The following is a 16,357-nucleotide window of genomic DNA, read 5'->3' as shown; positions in this document are numbered from 1 at the left end:
TTTAGATTCACTTGTTGATAGTTACATATTTGTTGTTCATAATTTTTATCTTTATTTTCTTCCTCTTCCTAAAGAACCCCCTTCAGCAATTTATATAATTCTGGTTTGGTGGTGATGAACTCCTTTAGCTTTTTTTAATTTGTGAAGCTCTTTATCTGGCCTTGGATTCTGAGTGATAGTTTTGCTGGGTAGAGTATTTTTGGCTGTAGGTTCTTTTTATTCATCATCTTGAATATTTCTTACCATTCCCGTCTGGCCTGCATGGTTTCTGTTGAGAAATCAGCTGACAATCGTATGGGTAACTACCTGCTTTTCTCTTGCTGCTTTTAATATTCTCTCTTTGTCCTTTGCTCTTGGCATTTTAATTATGATGTGTCTTGGTGTGGTCCTCTTTGGATTCCTTTTGTTTGGGGTTCTGTGCGCTTCCTGGACTTGTAAGTCTATTTCTTTCACCAGGTGGAGGAAGTTTTCTGTCACTATTTCTTTCAATATTTTTTTGGTATCTTGCTCTCTGTCATCTTCTGGGATGCCCATAATTCTGATGTTGGTTCGCTTGAAGTTGTCCCAGAGGTTTCTTACACTATCTTCAATTTTCTGGATTCTCTTGTCTTCTTGCTTCTGCGGAGGAGTGTCTGCTGGCTCTTTGTGTTCCAAGTCAATCTTTGACTTGATTTTTTCAATCTTCCATTCTGTGTTTAGGACTCTGTATACTATTTTTTTTTTATTTCAGACAATGTATTCTTTATTTCTAGTTGATCCTTTATTATTTCTAGTTGATCCCTTTTCATATCTTCATAGATCTGGTTTATTTTATCGGCCTTTTCTAGGAGATTCTTGAAAAACCTTATAAGCATGGTTTTGAACTCTATATTCAGTCGCTTTTTGTCCTTTATTTCTTTAGTTTGTGATCTGTTTCCTTGTCTTGGCATTTTCGCTGCTTCCCTGAGTTGGTAGGGTGGGAGGATCAGCTGTATCTATGCCAGGAGATAGCCTTATTCGACTAGACTTGGAAAACTGCAAGAGCCTCTGTGCTCAGTTTGGATGGGGCTGAGTTTCAGGGTGGAGCCTACAGCCTTGGCTTCCAGTTAGCCCCGCCCTATGAAGTTCCTGAGTCTCAGTGTTCCTCAGTGTCCTTCGGTACTTGCTGCAAGCACCTCTGAGAGAAAGGTGCCCTAGAGTTTCTCCCGCTACCAGACAGTCTACAACTGGGGTTCAGTGCAGTTGGAAGTGGGGTTAAGAGCAGTCCGGAGCTTATGTCTCTTTCCTGCTAGGGCAATCCAGCGGCTCAATCAACAGTCTGTCCTCTGCGCGAAATGTGCGCAACTTGGGGGCTCTGCCTTTTGCCACTCCTCTGAGCTTCCGCCTTACAGCCCAGATTCCCTCTGTATGTGTCTGGGTCCCCAGGGTCTCACTCAGAACTGGGGTTCAGTGCTGTCGGAACTGGGGTTCAGCACAGTCAGGAACTTTTATCTCCTTCCCGCTAGGGAACGCCAGCCAGGCACTCAGCCTCCCCCTCTTCTCTGGCTCCATCCTCTCTGCTCACGCAATGTGACTTCGTACCTTAGGCTTTTACAGCTCCTCTGATTTTCCTTCTGGTTTTCTCTTTCCTTCTTGTAGAATTTTCAGTCAGTCAACGTTCCTGTAGTTCTGGATAATGTCCACTTTATATTTTAGTTGTATTTTTTGAAATTGTTGGGTGAGGCTGCAGTTAGGCATTTACCTATGCTGCCATCTTGGTTTCTCCTGAGAGTTTGTTATTTTTAAAATGAATTCTCTAGGTCTGAAGACCGAATCACATTTCTACAAAATTGTAGAGCAAATGGAGACAAATAGTCAGATGCTGGGGATTTGGAGGTGGTCATTAAAAAAGAAGTTTCCATATGCTTTTTTTCTCAAATCAGAACCAGCCAATCCTTAAATTGTCTTCTGTAAAGTATTGGGCTTTAGGCTGCCCCCATCTTGAATGGAGAAAGAACGAACATGGTTAAGAGTTTAGGTCCTAACAGGTCTGGACTTCACATTCATCTCAACTGTTTAATCTCAGGTAAGATTAAAATGACGAGGCTTCATTTTTACTTTAGTACAGTTAGTCTTCTTGGGAATAATTCTCTTTCCTCTTTAAACCAATGAATAAATCAATTATTAAACCAATTGTTAATACTTTGCATTTGGTATTTGATGGTCTTCTTTCCTCTCAGTTCTTTTACATTTCTCAGGCAGGGTGAAATGCAGGCTCTCACTATCTGAAGCTAATTGTATTTTACTGGTGTCTTCTGTGTGTAAACGTATTCATTCTGAGTTTCCAAGAAGCAAATAACTTAGACTATTCTGGTTTGGCATGTTCTCTCTCTCTAACCACATTGGAGCTGAACCTGGGAAAAGAACACAACTTGAAATTTTGTGGTTTGGCTGCTAGGATTTGGAGCTAAACTATCTGAAGCTAAAAATTATTAATGTTGAAATGTTTTAACCTACTAAGTAAACCTGAAAAATAACAAAATTTAACTTTTATCTGGATGTCCGATGTGTGACAAGTGCTCGAAAATGATACCAGTGTTGCTAATTTTATATGAATCTGACTGGTAAAGCATGGACTTTCTATAGTACTCTATAATGAGGTGGGGAGTGACCAGGAAGTTCATTTGAATTATGAGAGCTTCTTTAGTTATCTCCTAGCAAAGATTGTAAAGGAGCTGTTGAATTTAAAGATGGACAAAGAAAAACATTTTTTAAATGAAGAGATGATATGTCAAATTTGCTGATCTTTTCTTATGACCAGTGGCTACGTTACATGCTTCATAGCAGATTAAAAACCAACCGACCGACTGACCAACCAACCAATGGAACACTCTTACTCCATCCCTTCAAAGTAAAAGTGATGTTTCAACAATAAGTGAGATAGTAATCTGCTTTTTAAAGATAGACTGTTTTTTAAGTCATTGCTTGGAAATGTTTCTTTTGTAATGTGATTTTTGTTGTCAGAGATATGTGTGTCTAATGAAAACTTTGCCATCTGCACACTAAAAAACTTAAGACAATATTTTTTATACTGTTGAAAATCTTCCAAATAGTTTCAGTTGATTTCTAAACCAATTGTTAAAAATGCAATATCTTTTGATTACTTTGTAAGAACATTGATAGGAGGGAAGACAGACATTTATTAGCCAAATTCAACAAGAACTAACTGATGGAATTTACTGAAAAATGAAAATACTGACTTAGTAAGTAAAGAAATGACATACTACTTTAATTTCAGTCCTTGCATATTTGCAATCAAGCCCTTCCTTACTACACATCCATTACAGTTAAGTACTGAAATAAGCAGAATGTAGGTCCTGACATTTTAATAACTGAATTATAAAATATTTAAGTCAGTATTTAAAAAACTAGAGGTTTGATGCATGAAATTGTGCAGAGTAGGCCTTCCTTCCCCCAGCTGCTTGCACTGTCTTCCCTCTGGCATCCGAGACCCAAGCTTCCCTTCAACCACTGGCAGGCATTTGAGACCAGGGCTTCCCTCACAGCCCTGGCTTTGTCCGAAAGGTTGTCTGGAAGGATGTCCAGTCTAATTAGCATACTACACTTTTATTATAGATAATATAATTTCATTTATTTTCATTATTATCATTCCTCCACTGAAAGTATTAATGCTTTTATGAGAGTGAAAAGACCTAAGCAGCTGTTGGCAGCAAGACAGCACCAGGTGTTGGACCCGTAGAGTCAGACCAGATCTTGGTATTTGAGTTCTGGCTAAGAAAGAATTCAGAGTCAAGACTCAAACTATAGGAGAACCAATCCAGATGCATTGGGGGAAAATTGATTCATTATATACAGTGGACTTCTCTGTAAACCCAGATTAGTTGTACTATGTTTGTGGGAAGTTCTTAAAGGAGTTTGCTTGTGATTACAGATTGTGGTTTTTTTTTGTTTGTTTGTTTTTTTGTTTTTTTTTAGATTACAGGTCCACCAGGTTGTGGGAAAACTCAATTTTGTATAATGATGAGTGTTTTGGCCACGTTACCCATCAACATGGGAGGATTAGAAGGAGCTGTTGTGTACATTGACACAGAATCAGCATTTAGTGCTGAAAGGTAGGAGATTTTATCGTTTTCCATTATAATACTCAGTTTTGTAACATATATTAGCATATAACATTTTCAAACAAGTTGACATTTTCTTTCTTCTTTCTTTTTTTTTGAGAACATAGAATTGAGAGACTGTTTTAAGGGAATTGTGGAGCAGTTTCCTTTTACCTTTTCTATCCCTTTATTGGTTTAAGTGGGATTCTGGGATAAGGTGTGTTTTGTAGAAAGTCAGGAGGAAAGACGTTCAGGAAGAGAGAGAAATGTACGTGGAAAATGGGGAAGAGGGAAAATTAATACGAAAGACAGAGGTAAGCTGTTTTGTAACTAATTTCTAGTTGGAAGTAAAATATTAGTGAATGGAAAAATTGCAAATTTCAAAACATCTTTTTGATTGCTAAGTATTTCACGTTAGCCTTTGAAATAGTATGGCAATCACTGTAAGAAACACACTGATAGTAAGGGTATCTGTTTGGAAAGAAAATATTTACTTAGTTTGGAAAGGACCGCAAACATTCCATGAGAGAGGCATTTAGTCATGTGTGTATTTCTACACACCTGAAAATAAGTCTGGTCCTCATCTTTCCGTGCTCTAGTTGATAGTCATAAGCAGGAGTGCTTGTACATCTGGAGATTGATTCTATTCTGTTCTCTTGGTCAAGTTACATTATAGGTATAGTGAGTCTTTCTCTCACTATGTTATTGTGAATCAGATCTCTTCCTTATGCTCTCAAGGAAAACTATTTAAATCAAAGCATATTTCCTGACCAGATATGTTCTGAATGGATTATTTTGATTTGAGTTTATTTGCTTTGTTTATATCTCTTGGATATCTATTCTTTGTATTTACCATAGGGTTGTCAGCAATTTGTTTTGTTCCTGAAGTATCAGCATGAAAGCGTTGTCAGGTTGAAAACTGAAGTTTTGGTTGACAACCGAGAAGTTTTGGTAGACAATTTGGTTGAGAACGAATAGTTCAAGATGGGAGACGTTTGAGAAATGAGGTTTCACGGTATATTTTAGCCAGGTCTGTGTGGATTCCGGTCTGAGTTGCGGGCTTGAACATCAGTAAAGATGCAGCCCATAGCTTTTCTCTCTCTCTCTCCCCCTCCCTTCCTCTCTCTAAAATCAATTTAAGAAACATATTTTTAAAAGCTGAGTCTTAGTACTACAGATAGACATGTGAGGAACAATAAGGGAAATGGGAAAGGAAGAGATGGGAACCAGGACACTGGAAGGGAACATGGGGAGGTAGGATATAGAATCGGAATATTATGAAGTAGAAGTAGACATTCTTGAGTTGTCATGAAATCAGAAAAGCTTTGAAAACTAGGAAGAAGATGTAGTCCAAAAGGGGAAGAAGCCAATCAAATAATCACAAAATGTAAAATTATAAGTCATAACAATATACACAGGAGAGGTATGTGTTGTATTGGTACTGTGTGGAAGCCATGGCTATACTTAGGTCTGAAGGAGTTGCTGTACTTAGTATGTATGTCACTTCTGAGGGTTTCAGGTACCCCAAAGCCAGTGCCTTTATTATTTAATTATTTAACAATATATCTTCATTGATTTCAGAGAGGAATGGAGAGGGAGAGATAGAAACACCAATGAGAGAGAATTATTGATTGGCTGCCTCCTGCCCATCCCCCACAGGGGATTGAGCCCATAACCCCAGCATGTGCCCTGACCAGGAATCGAACTGAGACCTTCTGGTTCATAGGCTGATGATGCTCAACCACTAAGCCACATGGGCTGGGCAAGCCAGTCCCCTTTAATTCCTGCCAGACTATGTAAAGTGTCACTCTTTCTGATTCAGTGTATCTAGAGTAAGGCATAGATGGGTAGTGGCCAGCCATTTGGCTGATTTTGAAGGCAGTACTAGTGTGGTCTTAGTCACTTATTTGCTAGTTGGTACAAATTCAGAATCTTTGAATCAGAGGTAAATAGGGGAGATAAATTACCTTACCATTTTTTTTAAGATGGTTTCGTGAGTCTGGCTAGGTTCTCCCTAGTCCAACTTCAGCTGCCTTATCAATTGTGAATCTAGGTGAATTAGTAGGAAGGGAGATCTTGAAGAGTTTCTAGGATAGAAGATGGTAATTAGTTTTATGTCCTTTGTCCTTATTATTACTAAAACAGAACTTTGGAATCTGTTGGAATCATGGTACTAATAGATTCACATGATTATGTTTAGTAATCTCACAATGCTGAGCAAGTACATATTAAATTAATGAACAGGAAAATATTACATATGTACAAGAAGCTTTGAAAAACCATGAACTTGTATTTTAGCACAATAAAAGGACTTTTTTTTTTTAAACATTAAGAATATGTTTTATTTCAAGTTGGCATGTGGTAACTAATATGAAACTTTAAAAATTATTTTTATTATTTTTTTAATCCTCACCCGAGGATATTTTTTCATTGATTTTTAGAAAGAGTGGAAGAAAAAGGGAAAGATAGAGAGAAATATCAATGTGAGAGAAACACATCTATTGGTTTGTACCCCGACCAGGGCCTGGGCTAGGGAGGAGCCTGTAACAGGTGTGTGCCCCCTTGACGGGAATTGAGTGTGGGACCCTTTAGCCTGCAGGCCAATGCTCTATCCACTGAGCCAAACTGGCTAGGGCTAAAGCTTTTAACTTTCCATTTATACAAGAGCCGTGAAGTAACGGAGCTAATAACAAAAACCTTGATTGGAATCCATTGTTCTCCACTTCAGTAAGTGGTTAATTCCATTCTTCCAGATGCTGACCAGTTAGTCCAGAAATCCACTCAGCTTCTCTCTTGAACTAGATCTTGGCTTCAGTTACTTCTAATCACATAAGCTAGTCTCTAGTTGAAGACCCCATCTGGATGACTGCACTTGCTGATCTTACTTGCATCCCGGCCCATCTACAGCCTCTCCTTCATTTGGTATTTAGAGTGCCTCTTTTAAAAGAAAAGAAGTCAGGCTATGTCTGTCCTGCTCCTAGGCTTTCACTAAATAAAATCCAAACAAAACCCACAGACCCAAAGATCTTGTGTGTTTTGCTCCCTGGCTAGCCCTCTGACCTTATTTCTTCTTATTCCTCTCTCTTGCTTTCTGTGTTTTAGCTACGTTAGCCTCCTTGTTATTTTCAAATGCTCCAGACATCTTCTTACACTGGGCTTTTGCACTTATCATTCTCTCTTCCTATGCACTGTTCCACTGGTCGCCACGTGGTTCATTTTTTATTTTTGTCTCCCTTAAGCCTTTGCTCAAATGTCACCTTATTAAAGATGTTTTCCCAGACCACTTTACATAAAATGTCACTTGCTTTCTTCCATCTGTCACAGCCTGTCCTCTTAAAACTGGTACAGTTTTCTGTAGAGCATTTATTATCTGATGTATTTTATACTATATTTCTTTGTTTCTCTCAGTAGAATGTAAGTTCCATGAGGGAAGGATTTTTTGTTTTGTTTTTGTTCATTGCCATATCCTTAGCACTAGAACAGTGCCTGGCATATAGTAAGTCCTCAATAAATATTTGTTGAATGAATGAATCTTTTAAAAAAATATATTGATTTTAGAGAGGAAGGGAGAGGGATAGAGAGATAGAAACATCAATGATGAGAGAGAATCATTGATCACTGCCTCCTGCATGCCCTCTACTGGGGATTGAGCCCACAACCCACGCATGTGCCCTTGGCTGGAATCGAACCTAGGACCCTTCAGTCTGGAGGCTGATTCTCTATCTACTGAGCCAAACCAGCTAGGGCTGAATGAATGAATCTTAAGTGCATTCTTTGAAAGAAGTCCATTAGATGGCATTGTTTCAAACTTAATGTAATTAATGTATGGAGCAAAATATGGGTTCTTTTCTGTTGCTTGCTCCATACAAAGCAGATCTTTGTTATGAAGTTTGTTATGAGAGATTGCTCTGATTAACGTAGGCTTATAGAATATTGCATTTATATTTGGGTTTTGATTTATATATTTTTTGGAAATCCTTTCTAAAATTAAAAAAATCACTTAGAGAAACTTAAAGAAAATCACAGCCTACTGGTATGCAAATAACCATTTGATACAATTGTTTAGTCTGGTAACTATGGTTATTATTTTTATCTCTGTGCACAGTTCCTAAGTTTTTCAGGTTTATTGACCCTAAGTTAGTCTAATCTCATTAAGCTTTACCTTAAAGGCACAACCACCATCCCACTTAAACCTTCTGGCAAAAACCCGGTATGATTTTATTTCCCTCCTGCCATCTCCAGTGGTTATTAAAGTCAGTATGGCTCTTTTAGTTTATTTCCTACTAAACTAGATAAATTGTGCATTTTTTTTTAGGATGGAAAGAAAGAAAATACCCCCATTGCCCAGTAATGTAATACCCAATAAATTTAATGTCCAGAAGGAAATTTTATCATTAGCAAGAACTGTGGGTTCTATATTTCATGGTGTTAGTGATATTCCCCTTAACCCCACTCTCCACCAAAGCATCAGGGAAAGAAGAGAGGATAATTATGAATAAAGTTAGCTCATGTCCATGCCATGGCTACCTTCCTTCTGAGGGACATTAATGGCATGAAGGAGCAATAATGAGTTCCAGAGCCTTTTACCACTTAAGCCATTAGTTGAAATCCAGTCTAGTGTTGGAGGCAGAGAATTACTGTCTTTCAGCTGTTCACTTGTTGCCAATGAGTTAGGTACTGTCAGTCTGGTTCCCAATCAGCTGGGCATCCGAATTTTGAAAAACTTCTATGTTTCAGATGGATGTTGTCATTTCTATTCTGTTAAAATTCAGTGGGTTCCAAGTACCAGAGCTTTATAGCTGATTTCTCTGACTAGCACTAAATTCAATAAATAATTGTCCTAATAAAAATATTTACACATTTCCTAAACCCTCAAGACATACCTGTTCTACCTTTTCTAATGCCCTCTTATTTCTTCTTGCTTTTACCACTTACCTTATTTTTTTTTTTAATTTCCCAATTCCTATCCATTTCTTAGGAACTTCTCTTGAATAGTCATTTAATCCATTTTGTTCTCACTCAATACATCTTTTAGTACTATTCCTTACTCCTAAAATTATTTTTCTTCTTCCTTGTTGAACCTAATGGTTTTTTTTTCTTTTCAAATTGTTCAAAATATGCTTTAAAATGTTATTGACTAGATTTCTTTAATGTTTCTTTCTTCCTGTCTTAGATTTTTCTCTTTCATTTCTGATTATAGCATATGTGAGGAACTTATTTTGTTTATCTATTTAAAGTTCTCGGCCTCTTCTTGGAACTCATTAACTGTCTAATAAGAAAAAAAAAAAAACTGTCCTCTTGTACTTTGTGTCTTTAAAAGGAACATAAAATATAGGTTCATTTTTGTGTTTTCAGGCCTTCTTCCCGGGTTACCTTGGATGATAGTGCAGTATGGGGCTGATAAAGTATCATTCTAAAAAGGAGACAGTTATACTCTAAGTTTTACATTTTTAATCAGAAATTTCTGGTGCTGCTCTCCATGTCTTGTACTATTAATGATGGTAGTTGCATCTTTTTAATTGTCAGTCTCCTATGCTTGGCCTGCCCCATGCATTAGAACTAGCTTTGAGGTCAGTATTCAGTGTTTAGAATATCATTTTTTATTTATAACATTTATTCGTGAAGAAAGTAATTTTCTGTCTACCAAGGACTTATTGGATAACATTTTTTGTTTGTTTGTTCGTTTGTTTTTGTAATCCTCACTTGAAGATAATTTTTTCCAATTAATATTGGAGAGAGTGAAAGGGCAGGAGGTGAGAGAGAGACAAAGAGAAAGAGAGAAATATTGATATGAGAGAGACACATTGATTGGTTGTCTCCAGCATGAGCCCCAACTGGGCCCAGGGATCGAACCTGAATGGAGGTACATGCCCTTGACTGGAAATTGAGTCTGCGAACTTTTGGTTCACAGGCCCATCCATGCTCCAGCCATTGAGCCAAACTGGCCAGGGCACATTTATTTTATATGTATTAAGTTTTAATGAACAAAACATATCTTTTAGATCTGTGACATGGAGACCTATTGATATTTGAATGATAATATAGTTGTTCAAATATATTTCATTCATGAAAATGCATTTTTCTTATTTATGAAGCATATGTTATAGCTACTGGTCAGAATATCATTTATTAAAAAACATATTTATTCCCAGAAAGATAAACCTGAGAGGTATTAGATGCAAATTAAAAGCCCCTGCTGGTCTCATGCTCCATCTGCTAAGTGCTCTTAGTGCTTATAAAGGAGGGCTTATATTTCAGACTTGTACCTGCTTTATTGATGAGGCTTTCCTCCCAGTGTTCCTTGAGGCTTATGAGTTCCCTAAGTAAAATTCATTAGAGGTTCAGCAACGTGGCCTTAAATATCATTGATTAGTTTCACTTATTCTGTTTTCCCCCCATAGACTGATTGAGATAGCAGAATCTCGCTTTCCCAGATATTTTGATACTGAAGAAAAATTACTTTTGACAAGCAGTAAAATTCATCTTTATCGGGAACTCAGCTGTGATGAAGTTCAACAAAGGTATGCTGGTTTCAAATTCAGTATTTTAGTAATACTTTGAAGATTTTTGTTTTTAGTTTCTGAGTGAAAAAAATCTCTACATATTAGGTTTATGAGCAATAAAATTATTTCCATATTCTTTATTCACTATGGCCTATTAATTAAAGTATTTTTAATGAAAAAACAATAAAATGTTTTATATTTAAATACATAAGTGGTGTATTAATTATGTATTGTTTCATTAACAAATTATCCCAAAGTTTAGCAGCTTAAGGCTCACTTGGCATTGGAGAACCTTGAAGAATTCCAAGGTCACACATGTAGATGCTGGAAGGCCTTCCTTCCTTCCTTGGTGTTAGCTAGAGGCCTTTGTTCCTCACCCCATGGGCCTCTCCATAAGGCTGTCTACAACACAGCAACTAGCCTCCCCCAGAGTGAGTGATCTGAGAGAGCAGATAGGTGAGAGAGAATCCAAGGTGAAAGCTCTAGTCTTTTATAACCTATTCTCAGAAATGCCAAACCATCATTTTGACATACCAACCCTAGTATAGGTGGGAGAGACTCTGTAGGATATGAATTCTGGGCTATTTTGGAGACTGGTTACCACAAGTAAGATTGGAGCTTTAGCATTATCAAAGGCTAAGGAATGAAACCATTTTGGTTTATTTCCAAAAGCAAGCCATATGTATGGAAGAGATATACGAAAATAAGTTATGTTTATTGAATACTTGCGATCATCACTATAACTTAGGAAAGAACAATTTGTTTTTAAGTTGGCTAACCTTTGCAGTGCCCTACTTTTTAAAAGTATGTCTTAACATTTTCTACTATTTTTCAAATTCTCCTTTTACAGGATTGAATCCTTAGAAGAAGAAATTATTTCGAAAGGAGTTAAACTTGTGATTATTGACTCCATTGCTTCTGTGGTCAGAAAGGAGTTTGATACACAACTTCAGGACAACATGAGAGAAAGGAACAAGTTCTTGGCAAGAGAAGCAGCCTCTTTGAAATATCTGGCTGAGGAATTTTCAATCCCAGTAAGTTTTTATTTCTCTTTTTTTCTTTATCATTCTTTTATTATTATTATTATTATTAAAGTTCACTGACATAATATCAATTACTACAATATAATTAGAAGGAAATGTAAAACAAAGGACTTTTTAAAGGTAGCATAGTGTAATAGCTAGAGTAAATGTCACCATCTTATTAAATTTATTCTTCTATTGAGATTATTTCATCCTTTTTATAGTTTGAGCCCAGTACAGATTTATTTATTTATTGACATACATATTATACTAGTTTCAAGTGTACAACATAGTGATTAGATACTTACGAAAGTTACAAAGTGATCAGCCATTGCTGTTGGCATGACTTTCAGTGGTGGGAGTTGTGATGAGGAAATCTGAAGATGAGAATATGTTGCAAGAGTTTGCAGTAGGTGAGCTACAAGATGCAAGTATTTGCTGAGTTATATTCCCGTTACCAGTATGTGGGAGAGTCCTGCTTCTTCAGCCTCACCAACATTTAGGATTATCAGGCTTTTCAGTATTAGCCAGGCATTATCTCCACAGAAGATAAGAAATTTCTTAAATTGAGATAACATTAGTTATGATTTTATTATTTTTAGATTTGTGTTTGGAAAATTAAAATCTTGGATCGTTTTAACATAAAGAATTTGTACCAAGGGTGTTTATGCTTATGACTTGTGAGATAGGGGGAAAAGAATGTATGTTTCAACTTTTGACTTTTGTTCTTATCACAAGCAAAAATTCAGGGCTTGCATTTCTATGAAAGTCTAATGAACTTTCTCTGATTGTAAAATAGGAATCCTAGACTCTAGATATATGTAAATGACCCTTCAAAACTCTAGAGTTACATTTTGCTGTTGTGTAATGCTATTGTATGATTTTCCAGAAATTGTGTAATTTTTGGTTTATTGTGATAATTTTCATATTCATTACGTACAGCAAACACTATAGGAGGTAAGAAAAATCCTTCAAATTTTTTTCTTCAGTGCATTTTATTTATTCACTTACATTTAAACTCAGATTATTTTTAAAGCTACCCTTTATTTATTCAGGTAACTGAAAGTCACACAGTAGACTAAACCTTTAATTCATCTTTCAGTGATAATACTTCTAGAAAAATTATATCTTTATTTTTTGTAGCTCTTTATTATTTATAAAACTGCTTTTTTGTTGACTAGAGCAAAAAGGTAGAAATAACTTAAAAGTTAATGAGTAGGTGATTGGATAAGTTAGTGGTGGTACATCCATATAACAGAATATTGTGTCAATATTAAAATGAACAAAGTAGTCCAGAAATGCTTTCACAGGTTTTATAGGAAAGGACTAGCTCAGCTAGCTTGGGGTGCTGAAACCAGCATGTTTTCAAGACTGTCCACTACTGGCTCCTGGGAGATGAACTCAGCCACTGGGATATTCTGCCTAATAAGTGTGTTTTTGTGTGCCTGAGGCCCTGGACCACATAGAACCAGCTGTATTAGATAGTTTATGCAAAACATGTGATTTATGGTGAGCACCTATGTTACTCTGGGGACTGGAATCCAAATAGCTGAGGTCAGTGATGCAGGCCCTGTGTGCCTTCTGAATGCCCCCATCCCAATAAAAACCATGGACACCAGGGCTTGGGCAAGCTTTCCTGGTTGACATCACTTCACTTGTGTTGTCACACATCATTGCTGGGAGAATTAAGTACGTCCTTGCAACTCCACTGGGGGATGAGCCTGGAAGGTTGTGCCCGATTTTTCCTGGACTTCGTTTATTCTTTTCTCCACCATTTCAGTGTGTGTCCATCTGCTATAATAAGCCATACACATGAGTGTACAGCTTTTATGAGCCCTTTGGGCCCTTCCATGGTGAATCTTTGAGCCAGAGAATTATCTTGGGGACCCCTGCCATACAGAAGCATCAATAGACATGTGCAAGAATATTTATGGCAGCTCTATTTTGTAATTGCTTGAAATTTGCAAAATGTCATTTCTAGTTTTGCCTCAATCTTAATGAATTGGTTTTGATAATTGTACTATAGCTATGTGAGATGTTAACATTTAAGAGAAGCTGGATAAAGGGCATATAGGAACTCTCTGCTCTTATATCCCACAATATGAGTGAAATCATTTGGTTCTTAGCATTTGTTGAGTCTCAAATTATTTAAAAAAATAAAAAAAAATGGGAGAGTGAGTTTGGGTGCTTTCATATGCGTGAGTTGGTTCTGGAAGCTCATAAAGAAACTCCATTGGTTGCATCTGGAGAAGGAAATAGGGGCTAAAAGGAGAGTTACATTTGATGCATTGGATCGCATCCATTTAGTCACCCGTGTATAGATGTTATAATACCTCTTTAATTTAAACACTGCTCTTCATCTTTCAGCAAATCTAATTGGCTCCATTTCTATATATAATATATACTTGATTACTTCCTACTCTGTCAGTGCTGTAATCCTGGTTCCTGGTGGGCTGACTTTGGAATTAGATGTTGGTTTGAACCACAGCCTCTCTGCTAATTTTATTACCTTGAGTAAGTTATTTATCCTTGCTTCAACTCTTAGTTTCCCATTTGAAAAATAGGGATAATAATATCTGACTCATGGGGTGTGAGGATTAAATGAGATAATATCTATAATGTTCTTTGCACAATGTTTGACACATTCAGTAAAAGGTAGCCATTAATGATTAATTTTAGTAGTTAAATACCAGATGCTTGGTGTATTTTCTCTCTCTTCTAATCCCCCCCCCCCCCCCCCAAGGCTTCAAGCTCCTCAAAAAGGAAAATCATCTTACTCACTTTTATGTCCCTATTGGCTGTTTTGTTGATGGATATTGTTACTGTCTGGACCCTCCTATACCTGGTTAACTCATTCTTTGGACCTCAGACTCTCTCCTTTTCTTTTTAACACCACTCTCAGCAATTGTGTACAAAACTCTGTACTAGGCACTGTTAGATCATAAAGATGAATAAAACATAGTCTTTGCCCTAAAGGCTCTATAAATAAGTTAAGTTTAGGAGACAAATAGCTTTCTGTTACATAATGGAGAATGAAATAAGTATCTTATCTACTGTTCTTTTTCTGTTTCCAACAGATGTAAGTAGCTTGGTATCCAGTTCTCTGTCCTTTCTTGGGACTGTAGATTACACCCAGAGAAATAAAGGCAGGTAGCATAGATCTTCATAAGTTCTAATTTAACTCTTTATTATGTCTAACCTTGCTGTCCATTCTTATTCAGAGAGTGCTTGTTTAGAGATACAGTGGTTAAACTGATAAAGCACAAGCATAATTCCAAAGTTGTTGCTAAAAAAAATGAAAGTAAGTTGCTGCTCTTAGTATTTAGATTTACTTTACATATGGTACACAGCGCCTAGATGTGTTTGTAAAATTTTCCAATTGAAGTTTGTTGCTGATGGCAAATTTAAATTCTCAAATGAGAAGAGGGATGCAGAGAAATGCAGTGATTTATCTAAGATTTTTCAAGAAGCAATTGCATAATTGAGTATTATCCATTGCTACTTCTCTCCTGGATTATTATTACAACTAGAGGCCCACTGCATGAAATTTGTGCAAGGGGCTTGGACCCACAGTCCCGGCTTGGTCCGGAAGGTCCTCTGGAAGGATATCTGGTTTAATTAGCATATTATATTTTTTGGCCTATTTATCTCCTTCTTCCCCTAAATCCCCCAATAAGGACATAGTATTGACCTTAAACAGACATATATGGTTTTTATTCTGGAACAATATGCTGTTTAATTGCAAATAGCAAACATTCTTTATAGAGAAAAGAGGAGTTCAGGAGCTGCTATAAACAAGTAGTCCATTGGAGGAAACCGGGTATTTGAAGGTTAGTGGCTTTTCTTTGGCTGAATGGTTGCTGGGTGAAGAGAAGATTGTCCTTCTTCCTTTTGGGGTAGTAGAGCAGAAAAACATCTTCCTGTTGAAATGGGAAGTATGTCGCTTCCTGTTTGGGATAGTTGATGACAAGTGGTAGAGTGTATAGGGTAGAGCCCCACAGGCCCTCTGAACTCCAATTTAAACAAACTTTCTTTTTATTAATCTTCACAATATTACTGCTACATAATTTTCCCAGAATCTATCTCTCAACACATCGTCCTCTGCTCAGAAGCATAGCATGGTACCATATTTTTTTTAATAGAATATATCTACTAGACTTTAACCACTTTGAGGGCAGAGAACTTATCTGTTTGTTCACACTTGTATCCTTTGCATTTAGCAAAGTTCATGGCACATAATAGTTACTTCAGTTAAAATTTGTTAAATGGTTAAGAGTAAATTCCTGATATGATGTTCATGGTTCGTTTCAATCTTGCTCCAACCCACTCTTCCTATCACTTTTTTATGCTTCTGTGCAGGCTGCTGGTCTGTATGTTCTTTTTTATGTTTATTCTAGCTGTGGATGTCCTTTCTTTTCATATATCCCTGCTAAATTTTACTCTTCTTTCATGTCTGAGTGCTCAAGTTTTGTCTCTTTCCAGAAATTTTTGTTCTGCTCTATTTTAGCTCCAGTCAATTGTATCTTTCTTTGTAGTGCACACACGTTTTAGCCCCCACCAATTCTATCCTCTTTTGTATTATATATAGTCTTAACTTAAAAAAAAAATTAATTTTATTGGGGTGGCATTGGCTAATAGGATCATATAGATTTCGAGTATACATTTCTATGATGCAAGATCTGTATGTACTGTGTGCCCACCACCCAAAGTCAAACCATTTTCCCTCATATGGCAGGTCCCCTTTGTCCCTATT

General features: G+C 36.8%; 1 protein-coding gene across 4 annotated transcripts in view; it reads left to right on the top strand.

Moving 5' to 3' along the window:
* RAD51B (RAD51 paralog B) overlaps positions 1-16,357 on the top strand; it is a 576,378-nt gene that overhangs the window by 17,606 nt on the left and 542,415 nt on the right. For 3 of the 4 annotated variants that reach the window (XM_045579409.1, XM_045579413.1, XM_045579411.1), the window contains exons 5-7: positions 3,955-4,091; positions 10,481-10,600; positions 11,433-11,616. In XM_045579409.1, the coding sequence (XP_045435365.1) occupies positions 3,955-4,091; positions 10,481-10,600; positions 11,433-11,616 (441 nt within the window). Of the gene's footprint in view, positions 1-1,899; positions 2,007-3,954; positions 4,092-10,480; positions 10,601-11,432; positions 11,617-16,357 lie in introns of those variants that run through there. The other variant, XM_045579415.1, reaches the window with a different exon arrangement.

This window comes from Pipistrellus kuhlii, unplaced genomic scaffold (genome assembly GCF_014108245.1).
Source record: "Pipistrellus kuhlii isolate mPipKuh1 unplaced genomic scaffold, mPipKuh1.p scaffold_m20_p_1, whole genome shotgun sequence".
In the NCBI taxonomy this organism is placed as follows: domain Eukaryota; kingdom Metazoa; phylum Chordata; class Mammalia; order Chiroptera; family Vespertilionidae; genus Pipistrellus; species Pipistrellus kuhlii.
The sequence above is the reverse complement of the archived record's forward strand: the minus strand, read 5'-3'. Positions and strand labels throughout refer to the sequence as shown.